Source organism: Mugil cephalus, chromosome 4 (assembly GCF_022458985.1).
Source record: "Mugil cephalus isolate CIBA_MC_2020 chromosome 4, CIBA_Mcephalus_1.1, whole genome shotgun sequence".
Taxonomy (NCBI): domain Eukaryota; kingdom Metazoa; phylum Chordata; class Actinopteri; order Mugiliformes; family Mugilidae; genus Mugil; species Mugil cephalus.
Window position 1 is genome coordinate 1,835,857 of NC_061773.1, and position 27,208 is coordinate 1,863,064.

General features: G+C 40.5%; 1 protein-coding gene across 1 annotated transcript; it reads right to left on the reverse strand.

Annotated features, from left to right (window-relative positions):
- Positions 1-12,303: 12,303 nt before the first annotated feature.
- On the reverse strand, positions 12,304-22,833 carry LOC125006060 (nuclear receptor subfamily 1 group D member 2-like). Its single transcript, XM_047581772.1, has 8 exons — positions 22,083-22,833; positions 16,584-16,895; positions 16,388-16,476; positions 16,117-16,261; positions 14,254-14,813; positions 13,953-14,138; positions 13,637-13,847; positions 12,304-13,545 (listed from the first exon to the last, which is right to left on the reverse strand). Exons 1-8 carry the CDS (start codon positions 22,099-22,101, stop codon positions 13,349-13,351), a joined length of 1,719 nt encoding a protein of 572 aa, XP_047437728.1. The 5' UTR covers positions 22,102-22,833; the 3' UTR covers positions 12,304-13,348.
- Between the last annotated feature and the right edge of the window lie 4,375 nt (positions 22,834-27,208).

A 27,208-nucleotide genomic window follows, 5' to 3' on the forward strand; every position in this document is an offset into this window, starting at 1 on the left:
TGGAGCTTTATAAGCCTCTGTGCAGTTAATCTCCCTGTAACCCTGATCCCAGGCCACCCCTCTCCTCGGCCCAGTGAGGTCGTTCTTGCACTGTCCAGGTGCATGGGAGATGATGCCAGACTGTACCACTGCTGCTGCTGAACAGGGGTTGTGTCTCTCTTTGCTGCCACAGAGCTTCTTAACAAGAGTTCCAGGACAGTTAATCATCCTAGTGCTCACCAGAAAGACTTACATATTTGAATTACATACGCATTACGTAACTATTTTAATCCACTTTGAGTAAAAATGAGGAGTTCTGGCTTCTAAGATATGAGATCATCAGTTCATGTATGTTCATGGTAGACTGATTAAAAACAATCTCAGCCTTGGCACACACGTGATTTTCAATAAATTATTGCACGTTTTTCTTTTTACAGTTAGGCCCAGAAATGTTTTGACAGTACCACAATCTTCATGATTTGGGCTCTGCATGCCACAACATTGGATTTGAAATGAAACAACTGAGATGCAATGGAAGAGCAGACTTTCAGGTTTAATTCAAGCGGTTAAACAAAAATATCCTATGAAACATTAAAGAACAGCAACATAATTGGACAAATTAACATGAATAAAATGTTCATTTTTTAAATATTGTTGAGAATCCTTTGCAGGCAATGACTGCCTGAAGACTGGAACCCATGGACATCGCCAAATGCTGGGTTTTCTTCTTTGATGCTTTGCCAGGCCTTTACTTCAGTTTCTAGTCTCTTGCCTTAAGTTTTGTCTTAAGCAAGAGAAAGGCATGCTCGATTGGTTTGAGATCTGGTGATTGACTCAGACAGTGCAGAATATTCCACTTCTTTGCCTTAAAAACTTGGGTGTGTTTTGGGTCATTGTCCATCTGTACTGTCCAATAAACGTTGCTGTATTTGGCTGAATTTGAGAAGAAAATAAACCCCTGTACACTCCAGGATTTATCTGGTTGCTTCTGTCTTCTGTCACATCATCAATAAACACTAGTGACCAAGTGCTGTTGGAAGCCCTGCATGCCCATACATCGTACTACCACCACCACGTTTTACAGAAGATGTGGTGTGCTTTTAGATCATGAGCCATTCCAAACCTTCTGCATCTTCCTCCCATCATTCTGGCACATGATGATTTTTTAAATTTTTTTTGATAGTGTAATCTGGCCTTTTTATTTTTGAACCTGATTGATAGTTTTCACCTTGTCATGAATCCTCTGTGTTTAGTGTCACTGTCTTCTGTTTATTATAGACTTAGATTCTGATACGCCTACTACCTGTAGAATATTCTTCACTTGTTTGGATGTTGTCAAGAAGTTTTTCTTCACAGTTGAAACTCTTTTTCTTAGAATGTACCAAACTGACCATTTGGACATTCCTAACATTTCAGCTACCGCTCTGACAGATTTTGTCTTTTTTTTTCAGCCTAAGGATGGTTTGTTATACTCCTTTGATTGCATGTTGTGGGTTCACAGCAACAGCTTCCAAAATGTACATATTAAAGAGCTTTAATTTGTAAAGCCTTCCTCCAATTTGGATGTAAATACCCAGCTGAGACTCTGTGGTTTAAGCCCATCTTGATTATCTAACTGTATCTTGAACATGTTTGAGGATACAGCTAATATAACAAATGTGTCCAAATATATGTGGATCTAACTGTATTTGGCCAGGTCACTGGCTTGAGTCCCCTCTATGCCCATGGTCTATGTCTAAGATGCACTGGGCAACACTTGAACCCCTGGGAGTGGCTTTTTTATTATTAATTTATTTGATTTATTATATGTTATATTAAAACTTTATTTAAGCAGGATGAGTCTAGCTGAGATTAATCATTAATATATAATATTACAAATGGCAGTCGATCAACATCTTAAACTTATCTTAAAAGTTAAATATACTGTATATCAGTCTTTTGTTATTTGTGTAACTGGAATAATCAAACAGAGAGTAATAATCAAACAGCTCAGAGAGTTGGCTTTTGTTCATATATTTTTTTTTTTTTTGATAGACATTTATTTTTAGCAATGCAACAAGCAAATAGGTCAGGTAAACACATGACATCACGTTTTTATGTAAGTGACTGCTTTAGTAACAGGCCCACCTGATTAATGAGAATGAAGTTAAGAACATTATGGAACACACACACACACACACACACACACACACACACACACACACACACACACACAAGTAGAGATTTACCAGCAAGCAGTCACCTTTGATCTGCTTTTCCTCGCATTCGGTTTTAAGGGTCTCTTCTTTAATAGGTAAGCAATTAATGAGACCAACAGGAAACATTTATGTGAATGATTGCTCTTCTTTCTCTTACAGACTTGATGACATTTTTAGAAAATTAAAATTAAAAGCCTGGGATGTGCAGCGATGTAGTGCTGTCAGTAAATAACATATTATCTGACATGAAGACACACAGAGACCAGATTATGTTGTGGAAGGACACAGGAAAAAAAGAACTGGATGTAGAACAGAATGTTATTGTATTCAGTATTGGTTACAAAATAACCGTTTTGAGAGCTGTTTCTCTTACATGTGTTTCTGTTATATTGAAGTGTGCCAAGATAAATAATACTTTTATGTTTAATTCATTCCAGTTTAACATAAACTACTATACATCCTCCAGAATTATCACACAGTGGAATTATCAACCATCAACCTATAAGAGCATTATAAGTCATGGATGAGAATTCTGTTGGAATGCATTTAATTTTTATGTGTACCTAATTTTTGTGTACACCTGGCATGGAGTGGACCACTGGTGACACGTTTGAAATTTACAGTAAAATAGTAAAATGATAAATCCTCAGAAATAGAGAAAATGAAACTAGTCTTACTGTAAACTCTCTAAACACCAGACATCATTTGGACATTGTTTTTTGGGCTAAATCTGGTCATCCATCATAGTTTTGATTTAGTTCAGAAACAGTCGTTGAAAATTGGGCTGTGTTTGGTCCGTCCGATTTTGTCCAAATTTAATCCAAAAATAGTCGTTGAAAATTGGGTTGTGTTTAGCCCCGTCCAATGTGGTACAAATGTAGTCCAAAAATGACAGGATTGCTGTTGGGCTGTTTCTCCCTTATGGAGAGTTTGTATAAAATTTTCCAATTAAGCTGAAAGAAATTACCATTGTATTTGATGTCATTCCATCACCGTAATGCTTTTTAGTGGACCTCCATCTACCTACATGTGTCTCCCTCCTCAACCCAGTCAACTCACAAGTTGGAAAAATTAGTTTTTCGCAACATCCTCAAAATAATAATAGAAACAAACGTGTCTTACTTCAGAAAGATATTGTCTCTATTCCACTTGTTATGTCATATTGAAATTGATTTTTGAATGGCATCCACTAGAGGAAAGTCTGGTTGATTCCCTATAAACACCTTGTGAATAAGATGAAGGAAGAGTAATTTAGAATTATTAACATTAACCTACTAATACATAGGGAAATGCAAAAGAGATGCAAATACAAACTGTTTTAAGGACCACACAGAAACAGTGTTGCACTTCAAAGGAGTCAAAGAGAAGAAGATAAAGATTTTATAAGAAATGTATGAATTATATTGGCTAAATTATGCATTCATAAATATCTGTGAATATTACGATGAATATTAAAATTTGTTGAATCATGCATCCAGTATCACGCCTACATGTATGACGTTTGCAGGAAAAAATCAAGGGAAAATCTCTTTTGTATTCAGAGTTATGACTGAGTAAATGTGCTGACGCTTCATTCCTCCTGTCAGACAGATGTGAGCGGAGTGGGCGACCGGTCCAAGATGGCGGCTGTATTTCTTGTGCCTCTGTAGCCAATGTGGCGTATACTCTTTATATGTCTATGTGCTTAAGTGTTGCCTGTTCAGGTGCTAACATTTAGCAACATCCTGCCTGTTTAGAACAAGTGCTCATAATTTGAACTACTTTTTTCATTGTATTGCTGATAGTTGCAGATCTTTAATTTAACTTTAACTTAACTTTTATTTATATTCAATTTATGGGCCTTCAGTCTTGAAGGAATATTTTTCATCTGGTAGTTTTGTTTGAGTAAGGGGAGTAGAGCGAAATGTAAATGCACTGTAAATGCAAACATGGTATTTAATTAAAAATATTAAATTGACTTAAATCAGTTTTTATCACACTGCTGTTAACACTTGCTTTTAGTAAGTTACTTGTAATTTGTGGTTGAAAAATCTCACCAGCTCAGTCCACTTGAGCTGGATTCATTTAGAAAAAGTATGTTTTCGATAATTGTACTTTTTTTCTGTGTTGGAATGTAACTAAGTACATTTACTCAATGCTGCTCTTAAGTACAAAGTACTTTAAGTAATTTACTTGAGTTTTTTTTTTTGTTTGTTTGTTTGTTTTTGTATTACTTTCTAATTTTACTCCACTACATTTCAGAGGAAAATACTTTTTTCATCATTACATATTTACATATGTTTTTAGATAGGCCTACGTGATATAATAATAATCAGTAGTACGCTACTTTTACTTTTAATAATTTAAGTATTTCTTTTTGTGGTTATATGTTTTTACTTCGTTGAAATTTTCACTGCAGGACCTGTACTGTTATTGTAACAGAGTACTTTCACGGAGTGGTATTAGTACTTTTGTTTCAGTTATGGATTTGAAAACTTCGCTCGCTTTTTTTTTTGTTCCCCCGACCTGTGGGCATGCGCAGCTCCTTGCTCTGTACCAGAGACGGACGAGGAGCTGGACCTAATCCCTGCAACGGCACGCGTTAACGTTATTTTCAGCATTCTTGTGCTTGGCACACTCATTTGGTGAGTAATATTTTATCCTTGTTTAGACCGTTTTCTTTCTGTTAGTAAGCGCCAGATATTTCCTGCTTGCTAGTAGGGATCGACCGATATGGATTTTTCAGGGCCGATACCGTTACCGATTATTAATAACCAAGCGAAATCGATAGCCGATATGTAGAACCGATATTAATTTCCAGTAAAAAATATTTTTTTAGTAGGAGGTGAAGAGAAGTAAGCAACAGCAGTAGCAGCAGCAGAAGTAGCAGCACAGGTGCCTCAAGGAAATCGATCCCTCGCCCTCTGATTGTCAACAGGTACCAGTGTCCATTGAGATGACGGTATGAGTTTAGTCCCGACCCATTTGTAGGCGTCCCCCTGCTCCACTGGTCTCCGTCTAGCGGATACCAGCAGAGGAAAGGGTAATCCTACAAACAGGCAGGGACAGGAAGAGTCCCCCCATTTGGGTAAACCCCCTCCTCCACTGATCTGTGATGCAGCAGCTAGTGGAGGAGAAGGTGTCCCCAGACGTAAGTAACAAACCCCTCCACTGCTCTCTGTCTCGCAGCAGTCAGTGGAGGGGAAGGTATCCTCACTAGTAGGTAACCTCCTGCTTGAGCTCTCTTTTGGAATCGTCTTGGAAGATAATTTAAGAAAAGAGTTTAGTTATCCCTGTGTAGAAATTAGGGTGTTACAGCGACAGGGAAAAACAGAGCAAAAAAAAAAAAAAAAAAAAAAGAATATATCATATATATATATCTGGTGAATACAACATCCTGTTCCGTTGTTATTAAGGTTCAAAAATTTAATAAAATCAAACCCCTCAATTGCGCAGTGTCACATAGCACGAAATAACTTCCAATTGAAATACATCAGTTTGAAATTCGTTTCCAGGGTCGCTAGAAATGTCCGCATTTATTTTTCTTATGTACGGCAAGGCACCACTACGCTGGCAATGCAGTCAGATATTAATATTGTTATTATTGTAGAAATGTCATTCCTTAGTCCATGACCCCTGACCTCTCACCCCACCCACCCACCTCCCTTCCCCAGCTCCTCCCATTGGTCGTAAAGCATTGACATTTCTGCCCTTTTCCGCTGAGTCCTCTCCAGGACAGGTAGGATGTGTCTCTGTCCTGCTAGTGTTTTATGAGCTAATGCCTTACTTTGCTTACACAGGCAAATGCTTTACGTGTTAAAGCACTGATTTCGAATGGTTTCAATCATTAAACGCAAGAATATGAAAATGATCTAATTTGTGAGTTAAAACTAGCCATGTCAAACAAAAAAACGTGATCTGTTTATTTGTTTTCAATCAAACCTTTCTGCATAAAAACAAACCCAGCTAGAACACTAAAGATTTGCCTCTGTTCTTCTTGTAGTTGCTGTCAAACCATCTCCTGACCTTTGACCCTGAATAACCTCACCAACCCAAAGGCACTATTAAGAGCCACATCTCTAGGACCACGCCGTGCCACGTTTGTGGCCTGTTTCATGTGTTTGTGTAATGTGCTCAGAGCACTGATAATCATTCTGACTATGTGTGTTGGTTTAAATGAAAATAAAGTGAACTAAATACATTCCTTTTGTCTTTACTGTTCAGGCTCTCATTTCATTGTGCCTCATATTTGTTTATAATAGTCTTATATCTATTTATAACAACACCTCATTTGCACTACTTTACTTAAAGCTGACAAATAACACCTATGACATTAACATAGTTTTTAATATTCTAAGAAGAGAAGTGCACCCAGAGGGTCACAGGGGGCTGGAGCCTGTCCAAGCAGTCATTGGGCTACAGGGGTACACCATGGACAGGTCGCCAGTCTGTCATGGAACTAACACAAAAAGAAAGCAGTGAAAATCTTCACAAAAAGGCAACCAGACCATTACTTCTACAAACCAGTAATAACAGCTGGATATGAGCTTCCAGTTCGACTTTGTTCCTGACAGTTAATGATCACCTTAACATCCCACTCATAGTCATTATAGTAGTAGCCAAAAATAGCTACATTACAGTAGCACTATAACACTAATTACAGCAGGTGTGGTCTATTTATGGGCTGCCTGGAAGCTGTAAATACCTCATACTGACAACAAAAGTAGTGTTGTTAACACTCATTCCTGCATTGGTAATTGCATTTGATGGATCTAAACTGGCAGTTTGGGAGTGGTCACAGACATTTGTATAAAATACAAACAGAAAGCAATGCTAGTGGCTTTATTGCAGAAATTATTTTTAACTACTAAGCTGAAGAAGTGAAGGTGCTTTTGTTTTTTTATCTGTGACCAAAATGTTTCTGCCCTTTTAGCCTTGACTGTTATGCTAAGCTAGCCAATAACGGTCTCCTGTTCTAAGTTTCGTCAAAAACAAAAATAAGTGTACACCTATATCACCATTCCACTGACCAAGAGGTGTATGTGTGTGTTATGTCATTTCTGCGTGTTAGCTTAGCGATAGCAACTGTAGCAAAGTTCAATAACCTGCTACCTGCTAGGTAGCATTAGATATGTTGCCTTCAAGTAGTTTGCTGGTTTGGCTAAAAATGGCAGAAATGAATGGTGAATCGTAATTTCGCCATAATGACTTTGCATTTCCTATATTAAGCTCATTTGCTTGCTAAACTGTATCAGTGCCTTCTGTAAACAAACAACTGCCTAGCAAAAAACTCAAGACACATGGTTTATGTCATCTTGAAGTTCTCTCGTATTTTGTGAACACGACTTCACATGTCAGAACCACAAAGTTTGGCCTTAAGGCATCATTAGTCACATTACACACCGTGTTGTCATTGGCTTGATGATGGGCTTACATGAACTGCTGAGCTTCTGCAGGGAGTGGTGTGTTTATTCGGCCAATACCAACAGTCTTTCTCAATTAGTGACGGCACCTTTAAATATTACTCTACCACAGCCATTCAATGAACTAAATGCTAAAATGAAAAAAAAGTTTCATTCATCTCGCCTCTGGCAGAGGCCGTCTCCAAACCATCTGGCTTTTGAATCACTTCTGCTTCCAACAGTCGGGCTGCACCGTGCTGCTGAGCGCTTCATCTGAGCTCCCACACCACGACTGATGGAAAAGTTTGCATTTGTTGTTAGATGTTAATTTCGTAGGTATTGAAAAACGTTTATTTTTTTTTACCAATGTTAATGTAAATTGTAAACAAATGTTTCACTTTTTGTGAATAATGTGTAATTCTTGAGTAAAAATTCAATCATGAATTTGTGATTATATATTTCATAACATTGTAATAATTATGAATATATGATATCATAATGCAGAATAATTCAGGGACGTCTTTTTGAAGACGTCTTTTCAACGACCTGAAAATTACGGTTTTTCACCTTTAACTTTTCAACCAAATGTAGACGTATAGCATACGCATAGCAGTGACGTCTTTTCAATGTCTATTATCATTATAACATTAGCATGCTAGCCATAATAACTGGGCAGTAACTGAGGCAAAGTTACGTGTCAATTAAATTGACATAAATTACATGCACACATGGGTTTCACAGTATATATCATGGTAGCTGCTATTTTTCTAAGCCTAAGATAGCATTAGGCTAGTTAAAAACTTCATTAATTTATAAAGCCATGTTGGGCATTTTTAAGGTTCACATTAATGATAGTATGACTTTATTTTTCCTATATACAATCTTAACAAATGTCACAGAGAGACATTGACATTTACCTCTTCCTTTTAATCTTCTGCTCCCATAATTTTCTCGTTTTTGTTCACTTGGGAAACGGGGGGATAGATGTAGCAAACATGGCGCCCATGACCAGCTCAGAACCAAACCAGTATAGCAGGATAGCTCAGATGGTCCATTCCCTAGTTGGCCAGAATCTCTTTAATATACAGCTCTGAGTGCAGTATGAGTTGTAGACATAACGCAACATAACCCAAGATTAAACCGAAAATGGCAGCAAGGAACCATTCTTAAGAAATCTGTGGTTGTTCCTGAAATGTTTTGAATTAGAATAGTTTATTAAATGTAAAAACATTTTTAAAATGTACTTGTACTGCTTTGCTCTAAAACAAATGGAGACATTCTTATAGGTCATTAAGTCATTGTGTTACTGATGCAGCCTGCTTGAGGTCAAACTGGGGTGTATGTGACCCCTGAACTAAAATGAGTTTAACAAACCTGGAGTAGTGTTTCCTAAACCTGCAGAAACAGATTTAACCTCTTGGGGGAAGCAGAAACTCTGTTCCTTGCTAGGACCACTAGATGGCGTCAAACGTCAAGGAAGCATTTAATTGCTTGAGTCATAACTAACTAGTTAAACTAGTTGTCAAAATCTGTCAAGCAAATTTCATAAATTTCTTTATAATTTCTAATATATTCTTTCTTGAATTGAACAATTTCTCTCAGGTAAACCTCAGTTTTCAGTGATGATGAGGGGTGTGTGAAGCATTAGTTGCAATCAATTAAGCCACTTCACAGCCACTCAAAGCTGAAACCATGAATAAAATGAACCAAGCAGGTCATGGTGTGTACCATTGGGTTGAAGGATGCAACTTAGCACCACTGTAAATTAAATTATTCAAACATTTCTGTCTGAAGAACTGGTGTGTATATTGGATGGTAATTTAACAGTAAACAATCTGCACTGCACTACTGTCAAAGCTACAAGTGGGACAAGAGTTTATCACTTCTTTCATTTTACACTTAGACTTGCAGCTTTGCTGTAGCAGAGATTTAGTGTAGTATAGAGTAGTGTTTGAGTAAATAGTTGCCATATTTACAGTATGGGCACTGTGCTGCAGCATTTTACAAGTGGGAAGCACTATTATGGGTTTATGCAGTATATCTCATGTTTACTGTACATTACCATATTTTTACTCTGCACCACATAGGATTCCAAGACCTTACATAGGTGGAAGAGAACCCCTTTTTACTCCACAGCAGGAAGCCGTTTGTGCAGTGGTGATTGCAAACAATGCCATACAGGTGAGGGAGGTACAAACTCCTGTTACAGAGGATAACAAATCTTTGGAAATATAGAATCCGTTTCAGTCACTACAATTGACAGAGTGCTCAGGAGAAATGAAATGCATATGCGTGCCTTTTGAATGGAACAGTGACAGAGTAAAGCAGGTCTGTCATGTACAAGTAAAACATGTATGTGTCCTATGTATACTCCAATGTCTAGTGCTGTAAACTGTTACATTCTGTAGTGCCATATAGTACACTTGCATGACAGTTCTGTGTATGTGAATTCACAGTGAATACTGTACAAAATGCATTATGTTACACAGAAAGGGTTGTTACAGTTTCTCTCTCACTCTCTCCACTGGGATAAAGCTTGTACAGGATCCGGAGGCCAGGGAACTGCTACACACATTCACCTTGATGAGGTAGGTTACAATCCGGAAAAGGGTAGAAGGTGTGGAAGGAATCGCATTTGGACAGAGACCAACCATTGATGTCCCAGGCCAACATGGAGGGAATGTTACTAAGAGTGCATCTATATTAGACAACGACATCCTCACTCATATCCCCCATCTTGGTCCTTACAACAGACAACATCTGCTGACTTTTTTAGACACTCTTTACAAGGACATAATCCAGGAATGTCATCCTTTCTTACACCCCATTCCTAAATCCAATAGAGTAGTTTCTCTTCCTGGAGGTGGAAGGTATATGACCGGCATCCACATGCCTAAATAGCCCTGGTAGCAGCCATGGATGCAGCATGTGATGACATCACAGCATAGCAGAGGGTGGATTCGCCACTCAAGGAGATACTTTCCTCACTGCATTGTAAGGGATGATATTCTCTGTGATATAGATGAAACTATGTGCCCAGACACACAGGAACATGTGGATGTGTGTGAATGAGTTACAGTACCGTGTATGTTGCATGTTCAGAACCAATATCTGCTGCAATATTGTTTACAGTTACAGTTTACTTACAATTTCACTGCAAATTTCATTTTGATTATCAAAGATAATCTGTAGTCAAAATGTGAAACATACATATTCAGTGGCTTGCACTCAGTTACCTCACTGAATACATTAATGTGTAACTTTCCTGTAGTTTTCAAATGGCTGTGAAAATGGTATATAGTGCTGTCTTGAGTATTTTCAGGTAGTGTCCCCAAAATTGCATTGGAAAAAAACTTACAGTAAACTGTTTTAAACAATGGTGTCAGGACTTTTCATTTTGTTGACGCTGATGCTTTCATTGACATGAATACTTGCTTTTGAGGAATGAACTAGCCATTTGTGAAAGAGATACGCTTCTGCAAGTTATCAACTAGGTTTTGCAGTTTGTACAAATTATTTTGAGAAATACATTAAGTGTATTTCAAGTGACTGAGAAAAAATGTAATACTTTTGGTGCTCCATTGACACCAGGGAAGAAGAAGAGAGTGTGTCCTACTAGTAGTATTAATCATGCTATAAGAGCATATTTTCTGACATGGATTTGGGTTATGTGATTTCTGTAGTCAGTAGCTGACTGTAGTTGCATTAGTGGTGAGTTATTCTGTGGTTGTGACAGACTAGATCATCTTACCCGCAATGGATATATTGGCCAAGACAGTGCAGTGTAGCTTCTGTCCAGTAGATGGCATGTGGAGACCTAAACATGGTCCATAGAAATGACTGGAACGCTGATGTGTCAGAGCACCAACTGGGACAAGAGTTTTATTTTTCTGATGCGGCAATGAGAATAAAAGTTTGGAGCTGTTTAAATATTTCGTTTTTTCTCCTGATTATTGTTTTGTATAAATGAAAATGTGTGCTGTTGTTAGTGAGACAGTTTAATTACCAAAGATGTACCTTCAGGATGTATTAACCATGTATATAAGATAAAGAAAGTCACAATCACCTTGAGGAAGCTGTGAATGCTAATCTGTGCTACTCTTCTAAATGCAAGTATTTGATATTGGCCGTAGCGTCAGCCTGTGCTGTCAGTGTCTGCCTATTTAAAGCAAATGATGCCAGTGACTAATGTTTATAGAGACTTCTGAAGGGCAGAGCTGCTGCTGTTTGTTGAACCTGTTCCCAAACATTGATATTAATAAGACGTTTACAGGCTGTACTTTGACTGCAGTGGTGACGGCTTCTCCTTGAGGTGTCTGGTACTAACGGTAAACAATCAAAAGCATTTTCATACACAAAACCCGTTTGACCTCCAGCACAATTGTTGTTTCAGTGGCAAATTTGCATATGCCATTCAGCAGTCTCCATCTCAGCTCATAATGTCTCTGCCAGTCAGCTCGTCATGTCTGTTCCACAAAGTGTCACTGCGCGCACTAGGTAAAGAAAGCCTTTACCGAAGCATGACAGTCCTCGAAATTACATCTTCTTGTTATCACACACACTCAGAAATCAAGAGATTTTTCTTGTTACTAATAAAACCCCTGATGGCTCTCAGACTTGGAGCATGATTGGCTGATTGCCTCTGTTGCTAGGTTACAGATAGATCTGTGGCAGGCAGGCAGACAGGCCTCGACGTTCATATTAAGGAGGAAGATTAAAAAAGATGAGCACAGGCAAAAACAAAATGCTATATAACATTATTTAATCATGGTACTCTATGGTGTTATCATGGAACATTTACAAAATATCCATAAGCTGATGCAGTCAGTTGACAAATACATTTATTCCAATCATATATCTCCAAATAAAAGTTCATACTCAGAGCACATGGTTGAAAAATCCTGCTTTTCCTCTTGCAGTCTACAGAGCAATCTATTATGTGTGATGATAATTCAATACTAACTTCATGTACATATCCAAGAATCTTCAAACAGATGAGGGTATCAACCAAGAATAATTGTTATGTACAAAATTTACAGACAGAGCATACAAGTCATCAGACATGGTCTAAAAATGACCAATAATTACTCCCTGATTACCATATACAAATGCAATGTACTTTCTTAAAAAAATGTTATGCATTTCTCAATCACAAATGGGTGATTTCCATAAAGATTTCCCACATGGTAACATGTTGTGAAAATAGCTTATGTCATTTCAACTGGGCAAACACAAACGGTGTGTTAGACATGGCTATTGCTATATTATATATGATTAAAGAGGTTTATCAACGCATGGAAAATTCTTTTACATTTGTAGCGAGAATGTACAGTAAGCAATCCTTCCATTGCTTTTTCTCTGGGAGAAAGTCAGCACCTCCTTCTTATTAGCTTTGAGTCCTGGGATGGGAGAACAAAGTCTGATGAGGAGTGACAGCCTCTCTCTTTTGGTCTTCAGAACAAAAACTCCTGGACGAAAAGGTAGCGATGGTGGTTTGACTTGAAAAAACTCAAGGAAGAAGACAGTTGATGTTTTTAATAGTTTTTTTAGCAGCCCAACTGGAAGCGACTGGAGGAGAGATTGGTTTAAGTTCAGGAGCCGCCACCTCCTGCTGCTGCTGCTGCTGCTGAGCCTGCGTTAACTGATATTTTTCTTCTCTCTCACAGCATCAGACTTGGCACAGCCCCCGCATCAGCTGTCCATCATGCACAGGCCAGTGTACTGAATGTAGCAAGTCAGGCTTGCATAATGAGCAACCAGATACCTCATTAAGCTGTGAGACATCTGAACTCACGGGTCTATGCGGAAAGCTAAAAGCTTGTCAGAGTGCTGGTTGTTCAGGGTGCGCAGGTCCGGCAGACGGAGCAGCAGCTTTGGGAAGAGTGTGCTGTCATCAGGGCGGCGACTGGTGATGAGAGAACGCAGAGCTCTTATTAGATTCTCCTGCAGCTGCTCCACAGCGCCCACCTCCACTATACCAGAGCGATCTGGAAAAGAAAAGGGAAGATACAATACGGTTAGACATGTTGATGCGTGTCTGCATATACCATGTGAGCATGTAGCTGTCCTGAGTCTTACCGGCAGACACTAGCACAACAGCCATGAAAAGTGCCATCTCATCTGGCTCCAGGCCCAAAGATCCCAGCTTCTCACTGAAATCAAACATGGCATCCAGCAGGGAGCCCATGCCAAGAGCTCTGAGTGACGCCAGCGAGTAAGTCTGGCCATTGAGGAATGTCACTGTCCTCTCCTTGGGGTCAAACAATGAGCAGAACCTCACCATAAGAACCTGCATAGAAAAAAGACAGAGTCAGTATAAGAATAAAATTGAGAGAAAAAGAAAAAGAAGAAAACTTCCAATTTTCTAATTCTAATTGACTTTAAAAGGACGTACCTGGAAGGTGCCAGATTTGAGGAGCATGACCTGATCATGCTGACTGAGAGTCTGGAATCCTGGGATGCTCTTTGCAAACTCCACCACTTCTTTAACGGCGGGGGTGAAGCACTGGGAGAAAGACTCCCACACCTCCTGACTGGAGCGACTGGCCGGAGCCACGGGACATGAGTTGAGTGGGCATGCCTGCAAGAAGCAGAGGAAAGACGAGGATTATTATTATGGATTTTTTTATTGATTTCATTTCACTTCATTTCATATACTTTTAAAGACTCGTAAAATTGTGGAGAAATTGACTCACCAGCACTTTGGCTCCTCCACTCAGCTTCCAAGGACAGGAATTCTGGTTCTGGGAATCACTGGGGGAGAAATGGTTCTGATTGGCCGTGTAGGACTGAGATGACACGTTTCCACTGACAGGGCATTGGTTGTGACTGGATGAGAAGGTGTACTTGGCGTTGTCGACGTTTGTGTTTGAGGAGCTTTCACTGCTGGCGGATGTGGGAGGGAAGTTTGTGGACACGTGGTAGCTCGTTGTCAGGTTCACCTGCTCTACCTGAGCTGCGTGCTGAACTGTCGGGTGCGACATGGCAGCTTCCTGCGCTGAACTGCTCTGGAATGAGGAAGTGCTGAGGTTGTTGTTGCCGGCAGCCATTTTCAGCGGCTTCTCATCGCCGCGGTAGGACTGCAGTATGGAACCAGCCCCTTCATTCGTCTGGTTCTGGGGACTGCAGGGGGCATCTGGAGGAGACGACACCTCCATTTCCATGGAAGCCGATTCATTGAGACTGTTCATGTAGCTCTGCATCTCATCAAGTAGTCTCTGCTTCTCTCGCTTGGGAATACGTCCAAAACGCACAGCTAAGAACAAAAGAAAGCATCCCCTGTTAGCATGTCCCAACATCAACTATCAGTATCATGCAAACTTATTATTACTGGCAGCCTTATAATGAAAACATGAAACAGCTGAAACACTCAAGCAGATCAATCAATGAGGAGAAACCAGCCCTTGTTTTAATATCTCTGTGTATTAATGTGTATTGCTAATCCCAAGAGTAGTCTGTCTCCATACCAGCTGTTACACCACAGTGCGGACACTAAAGCCCTCCTCAGCCTTTACAATCCTCCCTTCCCCCCTTTTCCAATTCCCTCACCTCCACTGACAGTCCTATTTATAGTACAGCTGTATTCCACTCCGCCAACCCCCCCACCCCCAACTCCAGTCTTTCTCCTTTCTATCGCTCTGCTTTTCAGTTGAACACTAGCTATCTCTTTTTCTATGGAAGTAGGTCACTGGGTTAACAGCAGTAAGTGTGATGTCATTAGCAAAATGGTAAATAGAAAGGTCAAAGATGAGAGGGGCAGGTGGAACAGGTGAAGAGACGAAGGGTGGGTGGATGGGTGGATGGGTGGGGGGGTGATCGAAAACGAATTTTGTGAGTGAAAAACTGAATTGAGTTTTGAGTAATGTAGAGGATGTGGTTGGAATCAACTTTTTTTTAAGTTTCCCACTTATAAACTGGTGAATTAGCAGGTTAAAACTCAAATTCTGGCTGTTTTGGGTCAACTAAAAATGTTTAAAAAAAATTGTTTATTCATTATCACCTAGTTTAGCCAAACCCCTGAGGGACTGAACTGCAGTAATGCAGAGAAGCAGCTTAGCAAAAACAATGTAATCTTAATTCGAAGCAGAAGTATGTACTCATGATTAACAGGACAGAATAACATTACGCCTCAAATGATTGTTTGGAAAAAGGCTGTACATCATATAGTGGACGCGAGGGGTAATCAACAAGTTTGTGCTCCAATTTCCTAAAATAAATGATATTTTTCACAGTTTCTACATGACTGATGACTACTGGGACTCTGAAGCTCCTCTTGCCATAAATCAGAGAGCATTGCAAGGAGAGATGTGGAGGGGGAACAAAAGACAAAAGGGCAGGAATGGAAAGAAGATTTCAGTTTTATGATGAGGACTGGGCCTATTTAAGAATAGTTTCTACTTTGCAAAAGACATTTTAGAAAGCTTTAACATCTGACTTTCTGTGCAACCCTACACTGCACACTGTATATCAATGCACTTCTCTACATTGTTACTTACTGTATGTCTTTTATAATTATTATATCTAAGGACATATCTAAGGACATTCGCACTGTCACTCACCATCTCTGGACATTCCCACAGAGAGACACTTCTTGAAGCGGCAGTGCTGGCACCGGTTCCGGTTCATTCGCATGATAAGACAGTTTTCATTCTTCACGCACATCTTGTAATGGATATTCTGCTGAATGCTGCGTCTGAAGAAACCCTGGAGGAAGCAAATGAAGAATAAGAATACTTTGAGGAGCGTGTTTTGTGGCGATGTTGGTGTCTGCACACACACACACATGCCATAAAACAAAGACTGTGGCATAGCACTATTGTTTGGTCTCACCTTGCAGCCCTCACAGGCGTGCACGCCATAATGGAACCCAGAGGCAATGTCCCCGCACACCTTGCACAAAAGCACCATACCTCCGGTCTCTGTGAAAGAGGCACACATTCGTTATCTGACACAGAAATTCAATAAAGGGAACATCACTGGTAAACAAAGAGGAGAACAGGAAGGAGAGGAGTGAGGAGATACTTACTGGTAAATGTGCCAGTGAAACCACAAGGCCTTTTGGCCACTGTCGGATGGTTGTAGGTTGCTGATGATGCTGTCGTAATTTGGGCAACTGGAGCATTGGATATTTCAGGAAACTGAAAGACCATTTTGGGGGAAGCGGTTCTGCCCCCTCGTTCCCCTCTCTGCTTCAGGGATCCAATCTCCTGAAAGGAGACACCCTCTGGGGATGAAGGCTGTGAGTGGGAGGAGGGCGACTGGGTCTGGTATCCACTTGAAGGGCTGCCAGGACTTGGACTGGCACTGCCAGACGAGCCTGCGTACAAAATAACACCACCTGGAGGAGTAGAGAGGGGTGAAAGCTCAGTTCACTGATCTCAATCTGGGTCCGTGTGACATGCACAATGTAGGTGAGCGGCGTAAGTGTTGAGCAATGCTCAGCCTCAATGCCGCAAGCTTACTTGGCAGACACACATAAACCAAACAAAAACCCTGGCCATGCTGGGACAACTGAAATTTAATCTGGTGAACAGTTTAGAAAATATGTCGCACTAGATCAACAATTGTGTCTTTTCAGTTTCAGTTTAGAAAGCTAACTGTTGTATCATGCCAACTCTCAGAAGCTGCTTTTCAAAGCACCCTGTGTGTTGCTGTCCTTGCTATAGTGATACATGGACATCTTGGAAGCCTATTGGAAGGAATTATGTGAATAAATGAAGCAAATGGCTGTTGAGCATAAACGACAAAGTCACAGCATGTTACTGATTCATATTCTGGTAAGACGGGCTTTAAAGACTAGGGCTATTAATATAATAATATTACTATTATTACCACACACACACAAACTGAACCTGTGGGACAGGAGATACACATCAAATGAATCATAGATTAATATATGTTCACAATGATTGTCACAGACAGGCCACACAGGCCTTTGTTTATGGATGCCACACCGTGTCGGAAATTTCCTATTACGCCCAAACACAACGCCCCCGCTCCCCCTTTGTTTTGCAGACAGTGTTCCTCCCCACAAGATGAAAGACTGCCCCTCACGTGCAGCCCGAGCCAGCCAGCTCCCTGCCTGCCTGTTTTCAGAGCTGAATCTTTTCTACTCTGCCTTCCCCTGCTCCCTCCCTTCTTCTGTATCCTCCTCCCCTCCTTTTCCTCCCTCCCTCTCCACTTTGGCTCTGAGCCTGCAAACCCATCTATCCGCCAGCCACCTGACCAGGAGCTCACATGGACTCTTGACACAGTTCCCGCATGGCTCACAAGGCTCTTTGCGCAGTCCCGTGTAGACAACAGCAGCAGTACCATAACAAGCGCTAGGGCAGATCACGTTTGGAATGGAGAAGGCTTTAATGCTGTGACACAGATGAAAGCAAGCGGGGCACTGCTACAATGGGCTGATACATTCCACAGAACCACTAGAAACTGTGCAGAGGGTGGCAGTCACGTTGCTGTTACCCAGTTTTGACACTTTAAAATGATTTCCAAGGTGACCGTTTGTATTTTTTTCTTCTAATTTTGTACAGTTAGATGAATAATGAATTTCAATTCTTAATCTTTTAGTGGTTCATTTATCTTTGTATTTAATCCTCAGTTGGATGCCTATTAATTTGGTATATTAAATTACTGTATCAGGTACAGATACATTACTGGATCTGAGTACCTCAAGGCCTGCCAACTGTAACAGTTTTCATGCGCAGAAACTACACGCTTTTCGGTCTATTCATAATCTAGAACACTAGACTTGAAACATGATCATCACTAACAGACATCGATAACCTGCTAAACAACTTATACAGGTTATACAGGTTTGTAACACAAACTTGTAGTTTAAAATAAGTATGTAGACTTGGTTATCTGATGTACAGTAGTAATGTCCTTGGATTGTCTCTACTGTCGCATTTCATGTATCTCGTGGACCTTGAATCATCTGAGAAAAGCCTCTGTTGCCTCTTGTGCTTTCTCTCCTTGAGAAAACACGTGCTGCCTTTCTGTTTAGCTCTAAGTGCCTCCTTAATTCCAGTGCTCACACGTGTCAACACTGTATGCGAGGTAGTCAGAGCCGGTGTCTTAGACAGGCGGTGACTTCACCACACGCTCTAGTGTTACTTGTGTCGTGTCTTGTGTGAGAAAGATAAGGCTTTTATGGACGTGTGTATCACCTGCACAGGACAGGGTTACACCTAACCGTCACACAAGCTTCGCGACCCGCTTTCCGCATTCACAATTGCATCTCCGTCCCCATCCCCTCAGGTGTAAAAACATTCCATATTCTGAAGGCTCGCAACTACTCCCTGGAATCTGACGTGACTAGTTGCTAAAGATCAAGGTCTGGCAATATACTAGCCCAGCTGTACTCACAGGTTTCAACATGTGACCTGCGGATACACATAGTGCCATAAGAACAGAATAAACAATACACTCCACCGCCCATCCTTTTTGCAAGTCCTCACTGATGTCCCCTCCCATGTGTTGCCTTGCCCCGGGCATTCACGCATGACACCGAACTGTATAGACGCCATGCTCATAGAGTGGATAGGGAGGGACAGACACCGCCTCTCAACTTGAACTAGTCTGCCCTCTTTCATGTGAGCATTTACAACTGTGCATGGGTGGTAAGCCTCGTTCCACGTGAAACAGCTGGCCTCATGACATGTGTCTATTTATGTAGCTTTTTTTTTCAAATGCAGTGAGCCTTTCAAGGTAACTGCACGCATAATTTACTCTTGACGAGCTTCCAAAGGTCTCATATTGCTATGCTAGAACTTTCACTGGAAGAGTATATAGATCAAAAGTTTAGTAGCAGTTTATACTCGATCCTAGGAAAGAAATACTATCTATCAAACTGACAGAGCTGGACTTTTAATGTGAATTAGCAGGCTGTGCGATTGTCCAACAACTACAAGGGATCTGGTTACAGGATGGTCATCAGAGCTGAACATTAAGCCTATTGTTCCTGCCTGCACCAACAGCACATGTGACTCATTTATCTACTCGTGTATCATGATATGAGCCAATGAATAATACTGCTCTTTAAGGCCAGCTCTCCAAACAAGGTACTATATGAAGGTTGGTGATTATACTTAGAATTTAGTCATTCAGCTACTACACCCACATTCTTCATAGTAGCAGTTTGGTGTTTAACCAGTCCAGTTAAAATGTTAACACTGCACCATCTTTTTGCAATTTTAGAATTTCCTGCAACACACTGAACTGTGTTCATATTGATTTTCTGAATTATTTTTATTTTTATTATTTACCAGATGTTAATGTATTCATCCTCCATTTGGCTGCTATAAAAGTGATATATACAAGAGGCAGCCATGAATCTGGCCCACTCCATGGATTATGTCACATGATTAAAAATCTGTGACTTGGGTTGATGCCAGTTACTACTAGTACGACTCAGTGCTGAAAGCAAATGTTTTAAATACAAACCTTTTCAAATTAAAACAAATAGCACTACAATGACGTCATTAAAAATCATTAAAGCAGAAGAAGGCTGTTGTTAGTGCTGAGTAATGTTTTTTTAAGCTATTTTATTAACTCTAAACTGTTTAAAATATGTTATTTTACTCGCTTATTTATTTTTATTGTAGCACTTATGACTTATTATAGCAAATCCCAATTTTCAAAATAAAAATAATGCAAGGGCAAATTGTATAATATTGATCTAGAGTGCATTTTCCATTCACAAATAGTCATAAAATGTATTATGTATCATAAAATATTATGAAATCATAATAACCCACAGCTTGATCATGGTTTATTTGTGTTGACCTATGTTTAAAACACAAATGACAGTGCAAACCATGCAGATAATCACTTTCAGTACCTGTTAGTAATCTTTTTGGCATTCATGCTCTGAAATGGGAAATGGGTGGCCATGTCACCCAAGAGAACTGGTTGAATGCAGCTAAATGTAGGTTAATGTGTCCTTTCAGACACCACCCACGCTGCAAGGCCACCTCGAACAAAATGTCACTTAAAGTGGTCATTTTGAACCATTTAAACCAGGACGAAGGGGAACTAAAAAGGGGGCTGTTAGACTAAACCTGCCTGACCCACTGACCAATCTATCAGCGAGGAGGAATCCCGCAAGGGCTGGCTGAGAGCGCGAGCAGAATGCGCGCGACAGACGGAAACGACCGAGTGAGTGGGACCGAGAATCATGTGCGGCACGTGGACATCGAGGCTGTATACACGTGCTGTCAAGCTCGAGGCGGGGTGGTGGCGAGCTGCGCATTTAAAATAAAATAAATAAATAAATCAGGCGCATTATTCGCAACATCACGACTGGTTTCTTTCCCAGGGCGCACCGAGTTGGGATGAAAAGATCCGACAGTGCTAATGGCCGCCTGTTGTTCTTAGACCCTTTAATATGATGTCCCTGTAAATCTGTCTGTCTGTCTGTGTATTCTTTATAATGTTTATATATTTTTATTTCTCAGACGCATATTGCTGTATTGCAGCTTTTACTTAATTGTGGGAAAACCAGCTATTGTCTCATTTAAACACCAGGATCGGCTCAAACCCTTTACCCGCCTAAGTGTTTTACGAGTGGGCTACATTGTGATCTGCTGCTCATTCATCAGCAGTTCCCACTTAACAGCCTACATTTAAATGGTGACTCAGGCCCTGGCAGGACTACAAGTTTACTCCGAACACTGCTCATAAACTCGTGGAAGCAAAACAAACAAAAAAAGTTGGCTCTTGCTACTTTTGCTTTGACCCGGTGGGTGTGACCCTACTCACACGTGCTTGATGGTGACTCAGTCAAAAGTGAGAAAAAAAATGAATCACTCCACCAAAACAACAATAAACCGTTTTCATTTTACTGCAGGAAGTGAGATCAATAAATGTCCTTCTAAAATAAACGATTGAGTATGCACGTGATCCTTATCTGACAATAAATGGTTGTGTGTGTGTGTGTGTGTGTGTGTGTGTGTGGAGGGGGGGGGGGGGGGGGGGGGGGGGGCATTTTAGGTCGCTCTTCACGTGAGTTTTGTTTACATGCAGAGGGGTCGGAAGTCTTCCCTCTCTGTGCCCAACTCCCTCAACTTGTCTGCCCAAGAGCACTTGGCAGGAAGCCATTTGTCTATTACACAGCTCAACCGCAGTTAAGGACTATGAAATTAAAATGATTAAAAATAATAATAAAATAAAACACTGGAGTCAGTAAGAGTTCACCAGTGCTAGGTGACATTGTGAAATATAGAATGTCCTGTTCTTTTTCTTTTTTTTCTTTTTTTTTTGCTTCCATATCGTCTGAACGCATGATCATACAACATTAAAGTTTAAAATATTTAAATACAGAAAATCAGTACAAAATGTCATTGCACCGTACAACTTGTTTTCTGCAATGATAATAAAAAAATATATATATTTTTATATTCCGGACGTGCAGTGGTAGACAATACCTAAATGCACAATTGCCTGTTGGCTTTCGAAACAGCACAGACGCAGTATTCACATTAGCTTCAAGAAATATGCAGTATACAATAAAAAGCTTCCTTACCACCGGGACTGTTCTCCATGATTCCTTGCTGGTCCGGTGCTCCGGGCTGTGTAATGATTTAGGGCGGTTAATGCTGGATCTTCTGCCGCTGTTCGCAACTGAGGAGTTTCGTTGACACAGGTGATAGAGTCATGAACTGCCAAGGCATATAGAGCGTATCCCAAACTTCAGACCAAAAAGAGGGTGCACGGGGCATTGGGGTCTGGTCTAGAGCAAACCCGCCCAGCGAAGAAAATCTCAAACAGAAACGTTTTAGATAAACAAACGAGGAAAAAAAGAAAGACACAATAAGATCGTCTCTCTAATCGATTCAGATAATTTCCCCCGGGGTGAGTCGACTCTGAAGAGGTTTAGCTCTGTCTCTGTCTCTGTCTCTGTGTGAGTGAGGTCCCCCTCGATGCGTTCAGCTGCTCTTCGTGTACACTGACAACCAAAACATGATTGGTGTGGAAGTGGAAGTAGTTTAAACACTCCCCCGCTCATCAATAGGCAACACGCGTCCCAAAATAACCAGCACGTTTTTCAGGTGCCTGAAAATGTGACCGTGTTTTCCCCCCTCCCTCTCACCCTTCCCTTTTTTGTGTCCCTCAAACGCCTGTTTGTTGATGAGGATCAGGGATCTCTCTCTCTCTCTTTCTCTGTGTGTGTGTGTGTGTGTGTGTCACGCTCTCTGAAAACATTTCGCTCCCCTTCCTCCCCTCACGCCCCCACTCTTTTTTCTACTCTCTCTTACTTTTTCATTGGCCGAGGTCCCCGCGTGGTGATGGCACATTGGGCTCGTTCGACATTGGAATGCTGGTTAAAGCCTGACAGCATGTGCGCATGGCATGTGAGCTCGCGCTGCCCTACTGACACACATTTTATGCTAATGAGCTGCTTGGGCTCGGCATAAACGGAGGAACGAGGAAGAGATGGGCAAATGCAGGCGAAACGTCTCACTTCGAAATTTAATTGCTTTAATGTCGAGAGAGAAAACATCTTTTGACTGAGGATAACAATATTAGGCTTTACAACCAAGCCCACATTTAGATTTTAAATATTCTTTCAGGATTTGAGTTTAAGAAGAAAAGCTCCACTGGTCTGTTACTTGTTTGACTGGGAAATCAGAAGAGAAAGTCTCTTTGGGATTTGCCTTGCCTTGCTGATGTGTAATAATAATAATAATAATAATAATAATAATAATAATAATAATAATAATAATACAAAGAAACAGCCCACAAAATTGAGGTGGACGTGTGAACGCATGTGCGCGTGCCTTAGAGCGCATGTCCAAAAGCTTTTTGCCGCCCATTCTCCAACCGGAAACTCGCACCACTTTAGATGTAGGAGTCGCTGTCCTCCCAACACACAGGCGATCTTTGCTTGGAAGGACTAGCACGTGCGGAAAGGGCGGTGCTCACCGTGACTCCCCGGCCCCTCCTCCTCCCGTCACGTTTCCTTTCTCTCTGCAGATTGTGTGTTTGCTAAAAGCCAATGTACCGCCGGAGATTGGCTGGGAAGAAACGAATGTAGGTCAGGGGCGGCTCCTGCAAACATGAGCGTGGTAAAATCGCCCAAATGTCCCTAAAACCGCCCCGTCTTTACTGAGAGGACCCAAAAGGACCGTCTGTTGCTGGTGTGCACAATTAAATTTAGGTCACGTTGCTCAGCCTTGAGGTGGTTGAGAGAGATATGATCATTTCACAACATTACTGTCATTCTAGATAGGAACTGAATCACCAACTCCCTCACTGCAGGATTTAACTTGTAGGGAAATAGGCTACGGGGTCAGATGGCAAAATAATGATTTTTTTTTATTTAAAGCACCTATGTGTGATGTTCTGTTGAGGACTGGATGTTATTACTGTTGTAAGTTGTGTGCCATTTATTCTTAGGTCTATCATGAACAGTACATCTTGATCTCCCAACAGGGTCAGCACTAGAACAAATACTTTAAGGGGGCAATGTGGGCTACAGCACCAGATTACTGACAGTGGGTCATGTAGGTAAGTGAAATCAAATAGAGAACCTTTTAAGAATCAGTTTTTTGATAATAATCTGACCAAACCCAAAAAGAAATCTCACTAAATATAAATAAAAGCACCAAAGCACACCTTTCACTGAAATGTTTTACTCAGAACTCAGAAAGAAAAATTAGTTAGCAAAGGTCACAACAAACTGACAACACAGACAAAATATCCAGATTATTTGTGGAATGAATGAACACTGAGTGTTGCTGCACGGTTTACTAGAGAGTGTATTCAATATAATTTATAACAGAGCATTATTTTCTAGCTGTTACAGAGCAGACATCTATTCATAGATTAGTACAGTATACACCGACCAGGCATAACATTATAACCACTAACAAGAGAAGTAAATAACATTGACAATCTTGTGACAATTCAGTGTTCTGCTGGGAAACTTTGGACTTGGCATTTATTTATGTGGATTGTATGCATGTAGCACCCACCTAGACCAGATCAGAAACATGTCTATTCTCTGATGAGTCTCAACTGTTTTGGAGGCACAAGTGAAACCTACGCAATATTAGGACGGTGGTTATAATGTTATGCCTTGTCGGTGTACCAAATATTTATGCCAGTATCTACATAATAACAATGTTGATGCTACACAGAGAAGCTGAAGTAGTGGTACATTTATTTGAAAAGGAGTTTTAGGTGCTGCAAATGTTAATGTTATAATAGCTGCAGGTAGAAGATGGCTGTCAGCTACTTACGGAACGGTGTGTTTTCTCCTCCTGCTGCTTGAGAAGGAACTATTGTCCATGGTGTATTGCCCGTGATGTGAATACATTCCTTTTGAAGTTCCATGCATTTTGGGTCTAAGCTGTTTGAAGCAAGCAACATGTCCACTCCTTTGCCCTGGTTGGGTTACCTCTGCTTGGACATTCAGTATGTTTTCTAGTTTTTATTTATTTATTTTTTGCATATTAAATTCATATTGCAGTAAATGTACATCATTGTGTACTGATTAACAATTATGCAAGTGGAAGTAGCCACCAATTCTATTCTATTTTTTGTTTAAACATTTTTGAAACAACTTATGTATATAAATCTGCTACCTAAATGTATAGGGAGGCTGTACTGGGGTGTGTATATATATATATATATACGCCTGAAGGTGACAGTGGCGAGGAAAAAATCCCTTTAACAGGAAGAAACCTTGAGCAGAACCCAGCTCATATGGAGGGACCCATCTGCTGAAGGCCAGGCGGGTAGAAACAGAGAAGATAGAGAGAAAAGAAGAACAGGAAGAAAAAAGAAGAACAAATCTAAAATGAAGCTAATATGAAGGTAACTTAGTTCTTAAGAAACCACATGGACAAGTGGTAAAACATCTTTAAGAAAACTTAGCTAACAATAAACAAGAAATGAACATTTCTGTCCTCTTATCTGTGAGACAGAGAAGTCTCCAACACAACCATGAGTTTGAAGCTGGGACATCATCTGCAGTAGATGTTACAAGTAAATAAACAGCACCTCCTTGTGGTTTAAATGCGCTATTAATCTCATTTCTGGTTGGTTAGATGCGTACAGCGATCAGCCAAAATATCATGAACACTGAAAGGAGAAGTAAATAACACTGACCATTCTGTGACAATTCCGTGTTCTTCTGGAAAACATTTGGACCTGGTATTCATTAATGTGAATGTTACTTAGACACATAGACAATGTCAGTCATCCCCAGCAGGGTTCAATTGAGTTCAGTTCAATTTTATTTATATAGCTTCAGTAACAATACAAATTGTTTCAAGATACTTTACAAAAGCCGACCTGAAACCTCCAGAGGGAGCCTGAAGGCGATAGTGGCAAGGAAAAACTCCCTTTTAACGGGAAGGTACACTGAAATACGGACGGACCAAGAGTTGGAAGACAAACCAAGATCTGGGCATCCAAGGGTTTCTTCAGCAAGAAATGACCGCATCCTGACCCGCACATGCAGGGAAAACCACCAAACGACATCACAGGAGCTCCAACCGCAGTGGTCAAACCAAACTGGTGTCCAGTGTTCCACCCGCACTGTACGTGGTTGATTTTTAGTTCTTGGCTTACGAACAAGGTTGTGAAGAAGTCCCTGATCAATGAGAGACAGAGGTTAGCCCGACGTCGTTGGGCCCAAGCAAACCAGAACTGGACAGTCAAGAATTTGAAGAAGATTCTGTGGTCAGACGAGTCCAGTTTCCAGCTTTATCTTCCTCCTGCTAATGTGAGGGTCCACAGAAGGCCAGGCCAAGCATGATCTCCAGCATGTACAGTACCTACTGTCAAAAATGGTGGAGGCAGTATCATGGTTTGAGGATGCATGAGTGCTGCTGGTGGTCATCTCACTGTCTGTGATGGCACATTGAACTTGGCTGCAGGAGCACAGTATTCAGGTCAGATCAATCCCCAGACATGAGTCCCATTGGAAATCTTAGAAGTTAGAAGAATTGAAAGTATTAATTCAAGAAGAATGGGCAAGATTAGCCCTCATAAGTGTGAAAGGGTCATGGGGAACATGCCATGCCATAATTTGATGATGTAATGGTTTATTTCAATTTAGTTTTGAACACATTAGCTGTTATTTGTTCACTTTGATACTGACAATGTTGAGAACTGACATATGGAAACTGTCAGAATTGAGTCTTGTTAGTTTGTCTTAAAACGAAAAACTAAATAAATATAATTTGCATTTGTTTGTGATATGTGACATTTTCTGATAATAGCTGAGATTTGATTTGTGTAAATGTTACTGTAGAACAGCAGATTTTTTTCCCATTGTCACATGATATGTAAACTGTGTAATCCACACCTTAAAGGTTGTTTTTTTCTTTCCAGTTAAACAATATAAGTCATCTTGCTAAAAGAGATGCAAAGGCTGTCATAAAGATGTATGTAAAAATCTGATTCAAAACCCAGTTGCAAAAAATTTAAAATGTGAGGGAGTGATATCGAACTTCAACACTAGATAATCGAAGGATACAAAAATATTATCAGCAAAGAGATCTCTTATTGAAGTGATCTCTCTTCTGACCCAAGCGCTAAAAGCTCCATCCATTATTGAAGACTTAAGTAGCTGATTTTTCCTATGTCCATTCTCTGATGAGTACCAGCTGTTTTGGAGGGTGGTGGTCATAATGCCTG

Bases quoted from the DNA above. Each gene is read 5' to 3' on its own strand.
- LOC125006060 (XM_047581772.1), bottom strand. The intron at 16,262-16,387 runs GTGAGACCAAAC...TGCTTCCTCCAG, and splicing joins ACGCCTGTGAGGGCTGCAAG to GGTTTCTTCAGACGCAGCAT. The intron at 14,139-14,253 runs GTGAGTCAATTT...TGCTTCTTGCAG, and splicing joins GTGGAGGAGCCAAAGTGCTG to GCATGCCCACTCAACTCATG.